The 18,097-nt window shown below is 39.6% G+C and overlaps 2 protein-coding genes, 1 long non-coding RNA gene and 1 other non-coding gene across 10 annotated transcripts; 1 reads left to right on the top strand and 3 right to left on the bottom strand.

The window, feature by feature from the left end:
- Window positions 1–620: 620 nt before the first annotated feature.
- On the bottom strand, window positions 621–5,526 carry LOC4345402 (actin-related protein 2-like). Of its 4 annotated transcripts, none has more exons than XR_010742881.1 (16): window positions 5,372–5,502; window positions 4,595–4,705; window positions 4,367–4,501; window positions 4,151–4,222; window positions 3,980–4,058; window positions 3,802–3,851; window positions 3,160–3,263; window positions 2,976–3,044; window positions 2,829–2,892; window positions 2,690–2,758; window positions 2,495–2,578; window positions 1,859–1,917; window positions 1,566–1,627; window positions 1,302–1,385; window positions 1,029–1,116; window positions 689–957 (listed from the first exon to the last, which is right to left on the bottom strand). XR_010742881.1 is itself a non-coding variant. In XM_015792840.3 (16 exons), exons 1-15 carry the CDS (start codon window positions 5,411–5,413, stop codon window positions 1,036–1,038), a joined length of 1,170 nt encoding a protein of 389 aa, XP_015648326.1. In that variant the 5' UTR covers window positions 5,414–5,502; the 3' UTR covers window positions 689–957; window positions 1,029–1,035. The 4 variants fall into 4 exon arrangements, 2 of the variants coding, with proteins under 2 accessions (NP_001409474.1, XP_015648326.1); XM_015792840.3 differs by having other exon boundaries at window positions 1,566–1,632; NM_001422545.1 differs by having other exon boundaries at window positions 621–1,116; window positions 1,566–1,632; window positions 5,372–5,526.
- Window positions 5,527–7,344: 1,818 nt separating this feature from the next.
- On the top strand, window positions 7,345–9,127 carry LOC9266842 (uncharacterized). The gene is made up of 2 exons (XR_010734518.1): window positions 7,345–8,127; window positions 8,694–9,127. It is a non-coding gene; the product is annotated as an uncharacterized lncRNA (long non-coding RNA).
- Window positions 9,128–9,143: 16 nt separating this feature from the next.
- Window positions 9,144–9,290, bottom strand: LOC112936284 (small nucleolar RNA J26). Its single transcript, XR_003238411.1, has one exon. It is a non-coding gene; the product is annotated as a small nucleolar RNA J26 (small nucleolar RNA).
- A 1,040-nt stretch (window positions 9,291–10,330) lies between these two features.
- On the bottom strand, window positions 10,331–17,200 carry LOC4345404 (protein tesmin/TSO1-like CXC 5). Of its 4 annotated transcripts, none has more exons than XM_066303517.1 (9): window positions 17,094–17,200; window positions 16,225–16,692; window positions 15,808–15,915; window positions 15,083–15,254; window positions 13,807–14,133; window positions 13,442–13,527; window positions 13,264–13,358; window positions 11,207–11,611; window positions 10,331–11,046 (listed from the first exon to the last, which is right to left on the bottom strand). In XM_066303517.1, the coding sequence occupies exons 2-9, from the start codon at window positions 16,665–16,667 to the stop codon at window positions 10,886–10,888; spliced, it is 1,797 nt and encodes a 598-aa protein (XP_066159614.1). In that variant the 5' UTR covers window positions 16,668–16,692; window positions 17,094–17,200; the 3' UTR covers window positions 10,331–10,885. The 4 variants fall into 4 exon arrangements, with proteins under 4 accessions (XP_066159614.1, XP_066159615.1, XP_015650564.1 ...); XM_066303518.1 differs by having other exon boundaries at window positions 16,225–16,711; XM_015795078.3 differs by having other exon boundaries at window positions 16,225–16,748.
- Window positions 17,201–18,097: the final 897 nt, after the last annotated feature.

The following is an 18,097-nucleotide window of genomic DNA, read 5'->3' on the forward strand; positions in this document are numbered from 1 at the left end:
GACTAGAACTCTGTAATTTTGGGATTCCTTTGGTTATTCAATTCTGGTTTCCGCAATCCTTACATTTTTGAATCATTGGAGCCACTACCCTGGCTTGGTTGCGTCTCATAAATTCAGAATTCCCCGCTTGCACATCATTGGACAATGGATTGTTGTTCACCAAGAGCAACATCGTATGCAAGGCATTTAACTATTGATTTAGCACAATATCTTCGTGTTAAATGCGGTGAACAATTCAAATTCTGCCAAACATCTTGTGTTAAAATGCGGAAAATAATTCAAATTCTACCAAACACGGAAAAGAAACAATTTCAGAAAATATATTTGAGCAAAGAGTACAATTTTGGAAAATGGAACATGACCTTTCCTAAATGGGCTGAGTTAAAGCACAGAACTTGCTAAAAGTTTGCAGCTGATTAAGAAACTCACAGATTTCTTGGATGAAGATAAATATAGGCAGCAAAAAGTTTCATACAACAGTAGAGAAGATGATTTTTACAATATAAGTGCTATGCTGAACAATTAGATGTTTTGTTAAGATTCACGATATACTAAAAAGAAGAATACAATATTGCGATCCATTGAAATATATGCCATCCGCACAAATCTCAAAGCAATTCTAATGTTAAGGGCTTCGTTGTAAATTGACTTTCCCTATCAGTAAATTGATTTGCCCTAGCAGTACAGGGACCAAATGAAGAGCATCAGCTCACCAGTACATAATATAGTAAGTAGAAATATGTGTTGTGTTCATAGGTATATTACCAATAGAAAATGAAATATATCTAATGTTTGCTCATCATGGTTATATGGTGAGTTTGTGTTCATAGTGGCTTCTAGGCTACAACATGCACCAACAAGTATCCTGAACAATAGGGACAACAAACAACACTATGTGCTCATCTTTCTACAAGTAATGTGCATCCATCATCTAAACATAGGTTTCCTTTTTGTCTCCTGCAAACAGAATGAGAGAGCCTTTCACATCTGCTGTTGATGAGAATCTAGGTAGGATCATAGGAACATACTCGACGGCTATGCTTGTCCACACTTCCTTAGGCACGCAAGGCCTTCTTCCTGGTATTCCTGCCTTGTAATCCAGAATTCAGGTGAATCCTGCTAGGTGAACAGCCGTCAGCAAAGTAATAAAGCAAAATGAGCAGATTCCCATGCGACAATGCACACACAGTAATGCATGATTTCATCTTTTGTGCTCCTTTTCTGTTCACCTCTCTACTTTGTCCCAAGGCTTTGCTTATAATAACCGATAGATATATAACGCTGTGGGAAAAGTATATTACCTTCATGATTCCAGCGAGTACTGCACCACCCAGGTAAACCATGTGTTTTCTCCGTGGCGGATCCTCTATCCGCAAACGCAATTTCTGCACATAGACAGAAGTGAAAATGGTCACATTCCTTACTGAAAAGACAACATCCATTATTGAATAAGAAAATGTGTTGCACTGGAAAAAAAACTTGGGAATTTCCTTGTGTTTGATTTCAATAAGCTTATGAAATTTTCAACTGTTGTCAGCTACAAAATAACCACAAAAAAATATTACCTTCAGTCCATCTTTGTTTCCCTTCAGAACCACATCAAGATAGCGATCAAGCATTTCCTTCTCTAGTCTTCAAAAATGTTGTAATGTGTTAAGTCATACCCAATATTGAAGCTTATAAAAACAGCTAAACACATACATTGGTAAGAAATAGAACAGGCAAAAAATCAGAGTGGCATAGACCACCAAAAATGATGTGAGCTTCAGTGTAAAAATAGTGTTGTTTGAAACTAATCGTTAATATGTACTGTAGTAAACAAAAGAAGACAGAGCGGGATATGTTTGTCAAATCTTACCGACTTGGCAGACCAGGATACATGGTACTTCCCCCACTCAGGACAATATGTTGATAAAGCTGCAAGATGTTATCCAGACATCCAATGAGAGAAGAACACATGATCCAATGCTTATCTAGAAGTACTTCATAACAACTTAAAATACAATTAATCAAGTATAGAGACTAACATAACTGGCATTTATTTGTCCCTTCTTGACTTAATTTACATTAACACATACACATGTACTAAATATGAAAAATTATCAACATTTGGAAGTGTGTTCAGCATTTGACAGTAATTCAACTTATGGTGTTTACCTGTGCAAGTTCTAATTTAAGACAACAACATAAAAATCATGTATATATGTAAGTGGATTTTTTATGCAAAACCATGGTCTTATCAAGTTGCTACCAAATAACAAAACAAAGTAATCCTAAATTATCAAAGATTATCTTATGCACAAATTCACTAGACAAGCCATGTGTAGTTGAATTCAAAGTGTGCCTTCGAAATTTCAATTGAAGACTACAGAGGTTCTATATCTAACTCATCAATTCATCAACAATGTTACAAATAAATACTTGAAGATAAACAAAAGCAAGTGAAAAGATTGGAGCAACAAAATATAGCATATTGTATGGGTAAGCTGTATACTGTCATCCGGTTGTCGATGTCCATTTCTTGAATGCAACGGAACGCCATATCTGCCATTCCATCACCCTCAACATCTATGAGTTCCTGCTCAACAAATGTTTTATCAATGTTATGTTGGTACTGATCCTAACAGAGAAATGCATGCCTTAATGTATATCAGCAAGCTATGAAAGAATAGTATGAGTACAAGCTTACAGGAGTAAAAAGAGCCTCAGGAGCTTGAAACCGTTCAGTGCCCACTTTGATTACCCTTCCATCTGGAAGCTGATGACAAAAGTTCAGCCAATAATACAAAAAGGGACCAAATAGAAACAAAGCAGGTTAACATACTTACAGTGTAGCTTTTGACAAGGATAGTGGTTTCAAGTCCTAGCTGGTATTCACGCTTGTAATCATAGCTGTACATATTTTCCCTTTTCAATTCTATGAAATGTGACAGCAAGCTATAGCGAAAACAATTAAGAACAATAAAGCAACTGACCTTAAATAACATAGTTTCTCTTTTATTTCCCGGACTGTTTCAAAGTCGGCAGATTTGTTCATAGCATACCTTTAAAGCACGAAATTAAGTTGATAAGAAAAACACTGAAGCAAACAATTGCATAAGCCTGTGTTTTCAGAGCATCTTTTATCTACAAACATATAAAAATGATAAAGAGTATTACCCTCTTCTTGAGAGTAGATCAACAAGATAAGATGTTATGTGCCTTCCAGCTACATTCATTCTTTTTGTAATATGTGGGTAAGAGAATCCATCAACTACCGGCACCTGGATCATAATAAACATGACGGGCAAAAGTAAATCTAGATAAAACTTTCTTTCACATTGCAAATTGACAATAGTCAGTATTCAATTGCTTAACTTTTTGTGCTTACTACTTACTACACACGTTGGTGATAACCTTACAATGTTAACTGGCTATGTGCGAGAATAACTAAACGGGCACTAGCATGCCATACTAACTATGGACTATGGAGTATAGTTTAAATTATCATTTTATTTCCATGATCGACATTTTGACCAGAAATCATAGATTATGGTGTTCAATGGCTGTGATTTCTACTAAGCCGCCTACAAGGAAACAAGGTATGCATATAGTCTTGGTCATACATCTTCACTGGATCAACAAAAAAAGGTAGATCCTCTTAGTTGTTGAGTTGAGGAATACCCATTAGCACAGTAGAAAATTATAAACATGCATCAGATAGATATTTTTGTAGTGCACCACAAGATTAACAGAAATGGAATCTCTGCATTTCAAATCTTTGTAGATTGTACAATATAGGGAAGACTATTATTATCATACCACATGAGTGACACCATCACCAGAGTCTATGACAAGTCCAGTCAGCAAACCTGGAAAGGATACAAACATAATACATGTTAAGAAAAGAACCAGTACATTTTGTGTTTGTAGGTGTGCAAGCTCATACATGTGTCTGTATACTGAGAGGGGGGGAAGGGGAGAGAGAGAGAGAGAGTACCTTGAGCATATAGCGAAAGAACAGCTTGGACCTGGATGAATACCCCAGCAAAGTTGTATTTCTCAAACATTGTCTCAATCTATTTATCGTAGGATTCAATTTGCTAGTTAGTGATATCTTAAAAAACAAATTTCATAGTACAGAACAGCCAGATGGGAGAAAACAACCTACCATTTTTTCACGATTTTTCACAGGATTGAGTGGTGGATCTGTCAGTAGAATTTTACACTCAGAAGGATCAACCTAAAGAAACAAAATAGAAATACATTGATTTACCTAGAGCTAAGAGATTTCAAGACACATAACGGAGAATGTTGATGAATTATGAGCATATAAATTTAAAAGGGTCTGATGTTAAAGTAATATAAATCATATGAAAAGTCATACTTTCAGCTCACTGTAAAATGCATGATCCCATATATGGCCCATATCATCCCAACTTTGAACAATCCCATTTGTAACAGGATATGATACGTCAAGTTGATGCCTCAAGTCAGCACAAGCCGCTCCAACCACAATATCCTGCGTGGAACACAATCACAATTATAAGGTGTACTGAGAGAGAGACAGAATGAGGGAATGCCAGAAACACAAAGATAGACATTGATTTCAGACCGTCAATTCCTGCTCCTGGAGTGACTCCTCATAACGGAGCAATGGTCGCCCAACAACACAAGGGAACACAGATGTAGGGAAGTTCTCTCCCGCAAAGCCACACTTTACATACTGCAACATTAGCCATTAGGTACCGAATTAGAAATTAACAAGATCACCTATGAATATGATATGTTCTGCTGTTGTTTAAGGCTTTAAGCATATCGAACATCAAGCCACAGGAATGATGTGGAAAATACTTAACAGAAACTAAGCCAAAGACAACAGCATAATTTCTTTTGGACCGCAAAATATCAAACTAATGTGGTTTATATGAATGAACATTATCTATTCCAGTTCCGCATTTGGAAGGACATTATCTAAAGATTCAACAGAGAACAATAATCTCATCGTATTACAGCAATTTTTCCTGCCTATGTGGAGAACAATAATTCCACCATACTAGAGCAATTTCCCCCTTCAATTTCTTGCAATGTGCACACGTATCATTTCATCCTAGATTAATTACAGCTCAGTAGTAAGCAGCAAAACTTATTCGGCACAAATGAATCTAGAGCACAGATGCTAATTACTCCCCAACCAAAGAGAGAGAAACAATCCTATCGTATATATTCAGGAAATTTCAGAAGAAATCCAAGAAACCGTCCAAGAAGAAGAACCGGGACGGAGGGGGTGCAGATCTAGGGGCAGGAGCGTGGAGGTAGAGAGGGAGGGAGGGAGGTCGCCACGCTGGATCAGGGATCAGGCTGCGGGAGGAGGGGGGGAGGGCGGGCTTACCCCGGTGCCGTTGTCGCACACCACCACGTTCCCGCTGTCCATTCCGCCTCGCCGTCGCCGTCGCCGATCGTCTCCCCGCGCGCGCTTGGGAAGTTGGAAGGGAGAGGGGGAGGAACAGAAGGCGAGAGAGTAGGGGAGGGACGGGGACGGGGTTGGGAGAGTAGTCATTTGTCTCACTGACACGTGGAGCCCATTGCCATCGGGCCCACGTGTCAGCGACCACGTCTCTCCGATCTTAAGCAAGAGGATTTTGATAGAGGGAGCTAAATGCCTCCTTTTAATTTTGTCTTCACAAAATTATCATCCAATAAAGGTGGTTTGTTATACTTTTATCTACATGGCCCGCTAGCATAGCAAGGTTAGCAATTTCTTTATATTTCATTTCTTCGCTAGCTGTTAAAGCCTAACAGCCACCTTAATCATAGCAAAGTCCCTATCGTTGTACCCGCTAGTTGTCAAACTAGCTCTAACATGAAGGAGGGCGTCAACCCTGACGATGAGGTGACCGCTTGAGCTCGACAAAGACAAGGTGTGCATCTTGGAACTTGGGTGGCGACGAGCTTGACGTCACATCCTAACCTGGGGAACCCTACGCCCTCTAGTTCCTCTGCCGCCTAGGTCTCTCTTCACAACTGTTGTCCTTGGAGACCCATTGTTATTAAAAAAATACCTCCACTTCTAAGTGGGGACTCCTCCTGCACCAAACTTCCTCTTATCGCCTGGCGAGTTATTTGGCCTCAACGCTTACCTTGTGCTAGAGCTCCTCCAACAATGAGCAGGCATGGTAACAGGGAGGCTTCCGGCAATTGGTAGGGTGGCTACCAATCTACAACGGCTAGCGAGGTGGCTATAAGATTGAGACGACCAGCATGAAGGGGGTAGTATGGTGAGATGAAGAGGGAGAGAGAGGCACTAATCGGGCGTTTAGAGGGTTGCCACCTAATAGTTAAATTTGTCCTCAATTGAAGGGACAGATACTCACCAAGCTAGCGCTACCGCTGGTCAGGAAGCCGAAGCCAGACTAGTAAAAAAACGTTTTTTACCAACGACCAAAGCCTGAGCTGGTTTGATTTGCTAATAGTATTATTTGATTCAATAAATGGAGAATGTAATAATTTTATATGTAGTAGATATAGTGATTAAAAGTATTTGTAAAGATTGAGCGAGTATATTAATGTAAGCCTGCATTTTACTTATTCGTCTTTTTCTTCTCAAATATTGCTAGACGTCTTCAAATTATATTAGTTATAACTATAGTTCACACAATTCAATAATTTAACCTTATTGTCTAAAATGATGCTATCTTATTACGATTGGGAAACTTTTGTTGTTAAGTTCTTAACACGATAAAATTTAGCTACAGGTTATAAGACCTACTCTCAATTTTATTTTTAATTTAACTTCAGAATACTAAAATAACGATTAGCAACTTTCTATAACTTAAAAAAACCAACGTATTTCACATATGATACAATTCAATAGTTTAACCTTATTGTCTAGAATGATGTCATCTTTATATGATTGCAAAACTTTTTGCTCTTAAGTTCTTAACACGATTTTTTTTTTAAGAATTACACGGTACAACACAGACACTCACAACGCATGCACACTCACCCCTATGAATGCGTGCACGCAAACCCTACCCCTATGAGCATCTTCGAAGGATGGGCCGGCAAATCCTGGAGATCTATAAAAACTACTCTCAATTTATTTTTTTTTAATTTAACTTCAAAATACTAAAATAACGATTAGCAATTTTCTGTAACTTAAAAAAACCAACGTATTTCGCATGTGATTACAATTTCGTGTTCATATCAATAATAGTAGCTTGTGAGATGCTCGGTATGTATCTACCCTATAGTTGAACAAATAGTTTTACTCATTCATCATATCACATATCCAACGGTCGAAACCCATCTGAAGATTTTGGATCCAACGTCCCAGATCAGCGCGCGTCCCACACCCCCCTCTCTGCCGCAATCACCGCGCCTCCTCCGCATTCGCGCGACCGCGCGCCTCTCTCGAGCACCTCCCGATCCGATCCGATCCAGACCGGATCGCTTCCCCTCCCCCTGGCAAATCACCGCCCCCTCCACCCGGATCCCTCGCTTCCGCGTCGCCGGTCTGCATTCGCGCCGCCCCCGGTCAGCCCGTATCGCCGGTCCCCATCATCGGCGGTGCCGCCCCCGGTCAGCCCGCATCGCCGGTCCCCATCATCGGCGGCGCCGCCCCCGATCCCCCTCGATCTGCACTGCTCCCGACGAGTTTAACCCTTGCGCGGCTCTGCTGGAGTGTGAGTGCAAGAACAGCGCCGCCGCCGAGAACACGCTGCTCCGGGCGGGCTACGGTGGGTGGCTGCTCTACTCGGCGGCGTCGGCGGGGGACATGGCGTTCGTGCAGGAGCTTATGGACAGGGATCCCTTGCTGGTGTTTGGCGAGGGCGAGCATGGCGTGATGGACATGTTCTACGCCGCCGCGAGGGGCGGGAACGCCGAGGTGTTCAAGCTGCTGCTGGACCACGCCATGTCGCCGAGGTGCTCGACGAATTGTCCCAACGGGGAAGGCGCAGGAGCGGTGGTGGCTGCTCCTCGGTGTTCTGGCTGGAAATGATGAGTAGGGCAGTCCACGCCGCCGCGGGGGGCGGCAGCGTGGAGATGCTGAGGGAGCTCATCGAGCGTCGCTCCGACGTGTCGGAGTATCTCGACTTCCGTGGATCCACCGTGCTGTATGCTGTTGCAGGTAGAGGGCAGCTAGAGGTGAGGCATCTACTTCTTGGCCATTGCTTACTTCTGTAAAATGCTTGATACAGTAACATTTTTCTTTGTGCCAATATGGATGACAAAGGTAGATCCTCATTTCATCAGAATGTTTGGGTGAAATATTTCCATACCCGATATCTTTTGACGTTATGAAACCCATTTTACCTTTAGATGCGCTGCAGGTTATTATCTGGTAATCGATTTCAACATAAATATTAAAGTTGCTCTTGATCATGAGAAAATAGATATATTAAGGAACAAATTATTTTCATTCGTCCTTTCTGAACAAATGGTTTGAGCTTGGAAGGATATTGTTCAGCTAGAATGCTGCGTGTTACCCAAGTAGACATAGAGATATGTAGATAGTTGTAATTAAAGAACATTTTTTTTATCTTATATAATAAGCATACCATGCCCAGATGATCAAGGCTCATTTAGTTAATATCGTCATGCTCAACTCTCCAGTGTATTATGAAGGCAAAGAATAAATATAAAGACCATACTGATTTGGCCTCTTTCACATGGACTTCAAGTTGTGAAATTCATGACCGGATTTTCTTTAGTAATTTTAGTTAGAAGCAACCCAGCGCTTCCGACTGAGATGGTTGTGCGACGACTGGTAGCGCCCAGCAGTTGAGTTCTTGCTGGACAACTGTGGGCGAAGCGGCAAAATGGCTCACGAAGGCCAGCGGCGGCTGGAAATTGACGATGAAGAAGCGGTCAGTGGAATTTCTCTTCTCCATAGCCACTTAGCCTCTCCTTTCAAGATAACTCTGTATGCTTGATGCCCCTCTAATAATAGCTTAGGATTTTTTGAGGCATCGATAGCTGCAATCAGTGCTCATGTCATCATTCAATGACCTGTAACAATTTCGAAAGAACTATGTTGGGCACCAGATGAACCCAGGCAGATGTTCTTTGGATCGGTTTTTGTACACCACAAGGTTCTATCTGCAGGAAATTTAACAAAAAATAAACTGGCCAACTATATTCGCTATGCAATGGAGTTTATGGTGAAAGCTCAGTTGCTTTTTGTTCCATGTAATATCCTTGAATTGTAGTCTGAAACCAACTTCTTAATATAATGGCAGAGCTCCAACCTTCAGAAAAAGAGAAAAAGTCACCTTCTCCTAACTTACCCACTGTGTTGTTTTTTTCCATTCACATGCGTTTGCAGCTTGGCAACTAGAGGAGGAGCTGACTTCTAGATTGATCTGCTCTCTTATTTTCCAACAATGAGCATTTGTTACAGGCAATGAGCTTGTACAGCAAAAAAGGCTCAAATATGAAACCATCTGTTACAGCTTATATGTGTTTGCATTGAATTAGCAAGTACAACAAAGAAGGCTCAAATTTCCCTTTTGTTATTGTTAATACTTCATGAGCTTATGAAACTATTTTAGTAAAATTCAATTCTCTCAATTCCTCGGCCATTGCGCCAAAAACGCAAGTTCCATTTGGATTCCCTTTTTATCAATGATAACCGCAGCACTGTTGTCATAGCGTATTATTATACCGTCTTCGCATTTGAACTCAGTAGTTCCTCATTGAAAATTAGACTCTATAGATATGGTAATATGGAGAATACAAAGTGGTTTGAAGCACGCACAGAACCGGAAGCGCCCTTTGTTTCAAAGAGATGACGAGTTATTCATATTTAATTTGATGGTCAGAAGACAATCTGTAGTTGCCGCCACCATCCCTCATGCCGATCTCCAGCAACGTGCGGCTGCTTAAAGCGTCACTGCCGCCGTCTCTCCAAATTGCACTCACGTTGTCTCTTTGTCGTTGAAAGGTCCTGCGTGCACGCTTCCTAAACTATTAGACGGGGCATATAGTAATATGATCTTATCCATTTTTAAAGTTTTTTTAGCTAATTGTGTTAATTCATCGTTCCATTTTACATGTGGAAGGAGGGATTTCTTTCTAGAGAACACAGCTCCACAGCCTGATTGTACCGGGGAAAAAATTGAAGCCGGACAGATACAGAGGTAAATATTAACAGGGAGGGGAAAAATGTAGAAAGGTGAGCCGATACGGTGAACATATCATATAAATTTTTTTCCCAACATGAAATTTTAAAAGTTATTAAAGACAATGGAATTGCACCGTAGCGTTTAGCACGGGCATATTACTAGTATACATAGTGCTAAAACGTATAACAGGCAAGCACCAGGTATTTGACAAAGAACATGGCATATGCAGGAAAGTGTAGTTACTTTATACCTGGTATGAAATTGTAATAATATGCTAATCAAATACGTTGGCACGCCATGTTCTTTGTCAACTGAAATTGTAATCATGAGTGCCCTTTGGGTGCTAAAGATCATGAGAAGCAGATGGGTAACTAGCTAATAAAAATCTTGCTCAGAAAAAGATATGCAATACTACTTCCTTGTCAAATGCCATCACCACTAGCACGTTCTGTTCAATCCTGTCAATTCAGCCGTTCCATGGATTCATGAACTCTGATAGTAGGGAAAAAGGGCAATTCGACTGATTACGTTGGAAGATGAACAGAACCGCTCATGTCGTCACCGAGAGTTTACATGGCAAGGCAGTGGGAAAATGTAGTACCCAAGAAAGGGCCCAAATCAATTTATACCAGAGTTGCCAATCAAGTTGTGATAGCGCCACTGGAGGTATCGTCAGGTTTGCCCATGCACTCAGCACTTGTCGACGCCATTGTGCAAAGGGCTCTTCTGCCCCATAAGTTTCCAAATGCCAGCATTGCCGATTTTGGTCCGAGCAAGGATCAGACGTCCAGAGCGGTAGTGCTTGCCGCCTTGCTGGAGAACTGAGGGATTGTTTGTCTGATCCTGGTTACCTTCGCAACCCTTGTTATGGAGGAATTGTTACCGTGGTCGGCAAAGGCTTGTTCGCTGCAATTTGTTGATGCCAAAGAGAGCTTCAGTTCTGTGACAAGGAAGCACAGTTATCTTGGTGTTTATGTGTGCATAAACACTGATAGGAATGAAGAGTCGGAAAGTTGCAAAGTTATGTTAGATGGTTTCAGTATCTCATTTAAAACTAGTTTTGCATTTACGTTACCAAATGAGTGCATACAAAGACTCACCTTGCAATTTTCCGCAGGTCGCAAGCTTACAAAGGTAGTCACGGAAATTTGTCAATACACGCTTCTCTTGCTCTTTGAAAATGTCTACCAGATTCTCTTCTGTGGTTGAGGGGGTTGCATCTGGAGCTTTTGAATCCTGGAAAACTGCATCTTGCTCATCACACATCAGTGCCTGGGTTCCAGGAGACAGAGGCCTCTTGTTACCCTTCTGTATATCAAAAGGGTCGGCTCTTGGCAATTCCAGCCTACCTTCAGCAATAAGAACTTCGTTTGAGCTCTTCTCCAGTGAACACATTTGTTTAGCTGGTTCTTTCTGAATTGCTTCTCTATCATGGTTTGTGGAAGAAAGGCAACTATCTACTCGATTTAACTTTTTTCTCTTGGTGTTTTCCTTCATTCCTGACTCTGAAATATTAGTAACTTTAAGATGAAATATAACATGGTAAGATGCATATTCACAACGTAGTGAGCATCAATACTGCGATGAAATGCCGTACTGCAATCGTTTAGAGATTTCTAGTAGTAAAGATGGGAATTTAGTGATTCAATGGGTATGAACCACGAGTATCTGACATGTAAAATGTTGGTGAAGATTATTCAGATATGGATAAAGGATGAATTCAGATATCAAAAGGCAGATAACACATGCCCAAGTTGGCTGGATTTGGTATCAGCGTGATGATCACAAACTAACATGTTTGAACTTAGTAAGAATACACAGGATGAAGCGTGTATGCGTATTAGATTTTTAAGAAGAGTGCAGAACTAAACCAAAATGCAATCACCATAGTTTTGTGATCTACCACTATGCAAATGGCTGTATATTCTGATGGAAGCATTATTCCCCACATATATATTCAACTAAGCATGACAACTGATGCTGATGTAATTGTTAATTACTACATTAGCTGGATACCACAACCACGTCAAATCGTATGGCTACATGATGCCATTTGGTAGAGAAACAAGGAAAAAGAACAAGCACATGTGTCATACTTAACATGATATATGCATTGATATATGTCAAATATGTGGACATGAGGGTTGTGGACGTGCAATTTATCACCAAGTCAACATCCAAGACCATAAAAAGATAAGGAGTTCCAGTGAAGAAATTGTAATTTTGATATTTTCAGATATAAACATATTTTTTTTCTTGAGAAAAAAGAGAGAATATAAGCACAGTTTCAATATCCAATTGAGAAATGCTTAGGTATTCCACACAAGAAAAAATAACTTATAGTTTGATATTTATTTCCCACAAGAAAAGAAATCCATCTGGTGTAAACTCCCAACTTAGAGCAAGACTATTCTGGCTCCTTTGCTCGGTTAGAGAAGAGTACATTATCCACCCAAGCCTTGTGGATAGTAAGGGGATAGCTGGAGGCATTTCACCAATATGCTCAACAGGTTATCTAGTAGATCATAATGACAAGAACACTAGATGATTTTACCCCAAAAAATAAAAAACACTAAATGATTAAACATATTATATGTGGTTACAAATAAAGGCTATATTGCCTTCTACATGAAAGTCATTATCATTTCTTTCTGGGGTATTTCGATGACCTGTAATGATATAATTTTCATCTTTTGAAGGTTCAAACATGAATTTTCCATGGTTATGCATAGGGAAAAATTCTGTTATACCAGATATACAAACATGGCTAGATAATCTCAATCTCTGATGGCTATATTGTAATATAACCAGATGGACCAGTCCCAGTATTTTATTCAATAATATTTGCTCTATCATACTTGATTTGTGCTCTTTTAATGCCTACACAAGAGAGATGGCCAGTTGTCAATTGATGGCTTGGCAATTTCTTCACCCCTACACTCCAGTTGACACTCTTATTAAATTCTCTAAAGGAGCAACAAAGCAATTCCCATCTGAGAAGATCCAACATATTGTTTTGTTCCCAACATTCAGTGGTAAATAAAAATGCATGTAAAATATAGCCAGAGGTTGAATTCCATTGTCATAGAAGAGTATATTGTAGCAACTGTAATATGAATAACTCATCGCTAGTATTGTTTTTTAGAGAGAAAAATACCTAAAAGTGTTGCGCCAGCTTGTCTTGACACTAGAATTAAAAGATTACAGAGCTCATTTACATCTTCTATCTGGATGATGTCTGCTAAACTTGGCCTTAAAAAATGAAATATATGTTATACAGTAGAATGAAAGAAGTACAACAGAGAAAACCATTATGACCATGAGAAAATTTTCACCTGTAAGTAACTTCATGTGGTACATATTTTACGAGACTTTTAGCATCTTCTCTAGTAACAGAAGAAGTGAGTGAACACGAAAGAGCCTGAAATGGAGCTAACAAGGAGGCATGTCAACAAACAGAGTTTCAGATTCTGTTTATGCACCCTTGCTAATTGAATGGATTGAGGTTTAGTAAAAAGCCATTTGATTGCTCAGAAGGATTATTTTGTTTTATACACAAAAGCATTATTCTCTAATCAACTATCATCACTTATCCAGATTGCTGCAGTAGATAGCCTTAAATTGTGTTGTACATTAAGTATCAGCCTATCAGGAAGCAGGGCCCGTGACAAATTTGAAAAGTATGCTGCAAAAGAATTACATGTGAAGTGTTGTTGTTAATGGAATGATCGCTCACAGATGCAGCCAATGAAAGACTGGAGTCATTTTCTGCTGCATGGAAAATTATCACAGATTGTCCAACCATCCCACTTGAAGCAGGATTCTGCACATGATGCGCATGAACAGTGTTCTTCTGGGAAATTCTATCTGCATTACTCTTGTAATTCTTGCAACCCGTACATCTGCAGTTCTCTGAACAGAAAACACTAGCTTTGAAGCATTCACAGTATTTCTTCAGACACTCTGTTCTCTTGCATTTACACCCCTTTGTATGTTTACCCACAATATCACCCTCTGCTGCTTTGCTCTGGAATTGAAAGATAGAATGAGTTTCATACACATCATGGAAGCATATGTTATACAAGTACGCAGCTGAACATCTCATTGGTTCTTCATATGAGAAACTTTGCCTTAAATCTTGACATGGGCTTTTTGCACCCAATGACTGGTTAACTGCTAAAATATGACTGCACTCAAACTTAGCCAATCTGATTGAATCATAGGAAAAGTACCAAGAAAAACAAAATAAAGTGGTAATAATATCATGACAATAAATTAATTTCTAGCAATGGAAAAGACCTGTAAGTTCTAGATGACCATTACAATGCATTTTGTGTCGCTGTTGCTCTGAACCTCAAAGAATATTCAAAAATAGAATCCAAGGAAACAACATCTAACTGACTTGTAGACATGAAACTTTGTCTAATGACATAACAATGTATGAATTTCAGTCCCTGGAAAATAATATCTGCATCGTTAACTGTGAGAGTTTAGGACACCAACTAAGTCTCAAAACTTGAGGGTGCCAGTTTCATTTCAGTTTCTTGGTGAAAAAACGTAGCATGCTCTCAGGTATTTTGAACTTCCAAATTGTAAAGTGACGACATGCACGCTTAACTTAAGAGATATGAAATGGCAAGCCTAGTGGTATTTTACAATAATTCATGGGGCGGGGGGGGGGGGGGGGGGGGGGGGGGGGGGGGGTTTGGGTCTTAACAGAGAGGGTATATACACATTATACATTTATTTTGGTATGGTGGTACCCACCAGGTTTGGTTAAAAGCCGGTGTTTATACTGTTCACAACCTAGTGTGAAATCGTCCTTTATTATACCTTTTGCTCATGAACAAACTGAACAGGCAAACAATTAACCCAAAAATGATATGGATAACTAAGGCTTATAGGCTAGCTACTAGAGAATTAGAATCTGAACAGAGAAAACATGCCATCTTGCAATAAGATACATCATGCCCTACCTCACAGTTGTGGGCTGTGCTATTCAAAACTTTTGGCATAAAAGCTGCAGGATTCCGTTCCAATGCAACATTGATAGCATCCTGTCTTGCATTCTCATGATTAACATTGTTGCAACAGTTTGTGCAATTGCAACCAATGCAGTATCTGCCTTTTTCAAAGCACTCACAATACCTACAAATTCAGGCAAACCAAAAGACTAGTATGTGTGAATGTGTGATTATGGTTACAAACGAAACCAGGTCATTGGCTCTGGTTATTACTAAAAAAGCCTAGGGCCATTAACCTTGCAAGTGTAAATTCCTCGCAACAAAAAAAAAAAGGCTTTGCAGGTAGGAAGGAAATTGATCAATGATGGAAGCATGCAAAAGTTAAATGCAGCATCTCATAATTGCAACAAACCTTCAGAGAAATAGGTTGCAACAAGCGTTCAGAGAAACAGGTAGGAAGGGAAAAGAAGAGATAGCTTGCAAAAAACAACTTTCAACCAACATGAAATCCAACTAACGGTTATTAATTTCACACAAGAACATGTATTCTAAACTTTGTGGTTGAAGAGTGTCTACTGACATAATATTTCTAACAAAAATTCTACAAAGCAATAAAAGCAGCGCCAAAGTTCTAAAAAAATAGTAACAACTTGTTTTATATTTATCAAATAGGAAAAAAATTATATGGAAAAACAATTCTTACGCAGCAATTGGAGGAAATTTATTATGGAACCTACAGCTTCAGGCATTTCGAATACTTGCAGCTGCAGTTTGTTTTCCTTGTCAGTGTCACATCTTTTGTTTCAGACCACATTTCGCTAGATGGCTTTTGAGAACTCAGCATCCTGAAGAGACAGAAAAGAAGACAATTTACCTCCTTTAGTAAAGTGCTCCATCCAATTCTTGCTCTAAGAAAAGGTAAACTAGCAAATGGAAAACTCAGTTACGTACCATGTGAAACATATTCATTATCTGTTCTCCTAATTTTCTCAATTAATCCAAGAAACTCATATATGCATTAGTGCAAACAATGGCAAACAGTGAATTATAAAACTTTAAAGGTATGCATCATACTATCACAAATATGAAGTTATCAATTTCAATTTCTTCAACAAAGCATTCCATCTCACTATTCCAAGAAATGGAGAACTCACACGTCAATAAAGGTTGCAGGCCTTGGCAACAATGGCCTCTCCATCTTCGGTGAATCTTGCTTCAGCGCTGGGGATACATGTTGCGGTGACCGCCGCACCTGCAACTTTGTGGGCTTTTCAACTGGCAATACCTCTAACTTTGGAAAATCTTGTGGCAGCATGGATGAAGACTGCTGCACTTGCAGCTTCTTGGCCGGAGGTGGGCTAGGCAATGACATAGGACGCTTCTGGGCAAATGTTGAAGGGCATATCACTGGAGGCCATAGTGGCAGTGATGAATTTACTTTTGCCAGTGGGAGCTGATAGCAGGGAGGTGTTCGGGGCGGCCCAAGCGCATGCAAGAGCGCTGCCGCGGTAGCAGCGATATCTGCCTTGCCAGCATACGAGGCAGAGGCAAAATCTATCTTCACTGACCCTGGACAAAGCTGTAACGGCTTCTCCATTTCCCACCACTTCCTAGATCCCACTCTGGTGCCAAATTAAACACCTGATCAGACAAAATCAATCCTCTTCTCCGAGATCATCTAGCACATTACAGATAAAATCAATTGGGAATTTGGGATTGATCAGTACTAAATATTTGGACCTCCAGGCTGAGCAAAATCAATCAAAACTCACATGTAAATAAAACAAAAGAAGAAGCCAGGATGCACATCGGTTTCACCGTCATTTTGATCACTACGAAACAGTGGCGGATCTAACATGGGAAAATGGAGGTTCAGTTGAACTCCCCCGAACATTTTGAGAACAAACTTAAGGCAAATTTGTAGAACAGCAGCTAGGGTTAACGCAAATTCGAGAAGAAAAAAGGGTACGCGGAGAGAGAGAGCTGAGAAAGTGGACGTGCGTAGCCATGGATGGATTCTCACCAGGATACCGCGGAAGCAGCCGGACAACCGACGCGCGCCCCTACTCGCTCGCGGGATGGATGGGGATCGGTGCAGGTGGTGGCGGCGGCGGCGGCGGACGAACTCACGAGGAGTCGGCGTCGCCGCCGAGAGGAAGAAGGGGAAACACCGCCGCACGACTATTTCCTTTTTTTCTTTTTTTAAACACAAATATTCTTTTTTTTTGCTACATTTTACGCAAAATCTAAACCGATAGCGCTCTAGATTTAGTGTTAAAGAGCAACGCACTCATTCGTGAGAGAAGGTCTAGTGCTACTAGTACATGAGAGAAGGTCCTGTGCTACTAGTACAGTTACGTGAGAAAAGGTCCCGTTGTTACAAGTACACACAATGCATTCTATTTTTTTTTCTTTTTATAGAATTTTCTCTCAAATTACTTATCCGATCTACAATCTGATTACACCGTTACGTTTGTTGCAATTAAATCTTTACAACAAGATCTTACATGATTATATTACGATGAAAAAATATTTATATTTATAAATTACTTTTATTATATACGTAAGTTACTTTTATCATATATATATATAAGTTACTTTTAGATTTGACTAAATTACTCCTATACATTCATAATTCATAATGCTCTAAGTTGATTATTTTTATTATTGTTTTTAGTTAATTCTATATTCTGTGGACTTTATAAATCTTCTCTACACTTTACTTGCGAATTTACTCTACATAGTTTCTTATTTCAGCTCACTCACAATATAATTATTTCTACTACAGAGAGTTACTCCCCCCTTTTCATAATGTAAGTCATTTTAGCATTACCCATATTCATATAGATGTTAATGAATCTAGATATAGTTGTAAATTAAAGTTACTTTTCTTTTGTTATAAGTTACTTCTATAATATATTTCTATAATATATGTAAATTACTTTTAAGCTTTACTGAATTTACTTTTTATATGTCTAAGAAGTAACTTAGTGAAATTTAGAAGTAATTTAGATATATCATAAAAGT

Source organism: Oryza sativa, chromosome 8 (genome assembly GCF_034140825.1).
Source record: "Oryza sativa Japonica Group chromosome 8, ASM3414082v1".
In the NCBI taxonomy this organism is placed as follows: Eukaryota; Viridiplantae; Streptophyta; class Magnoliopsida; order Poales; family Poaceae; genus Oryza; species Oryza sativa.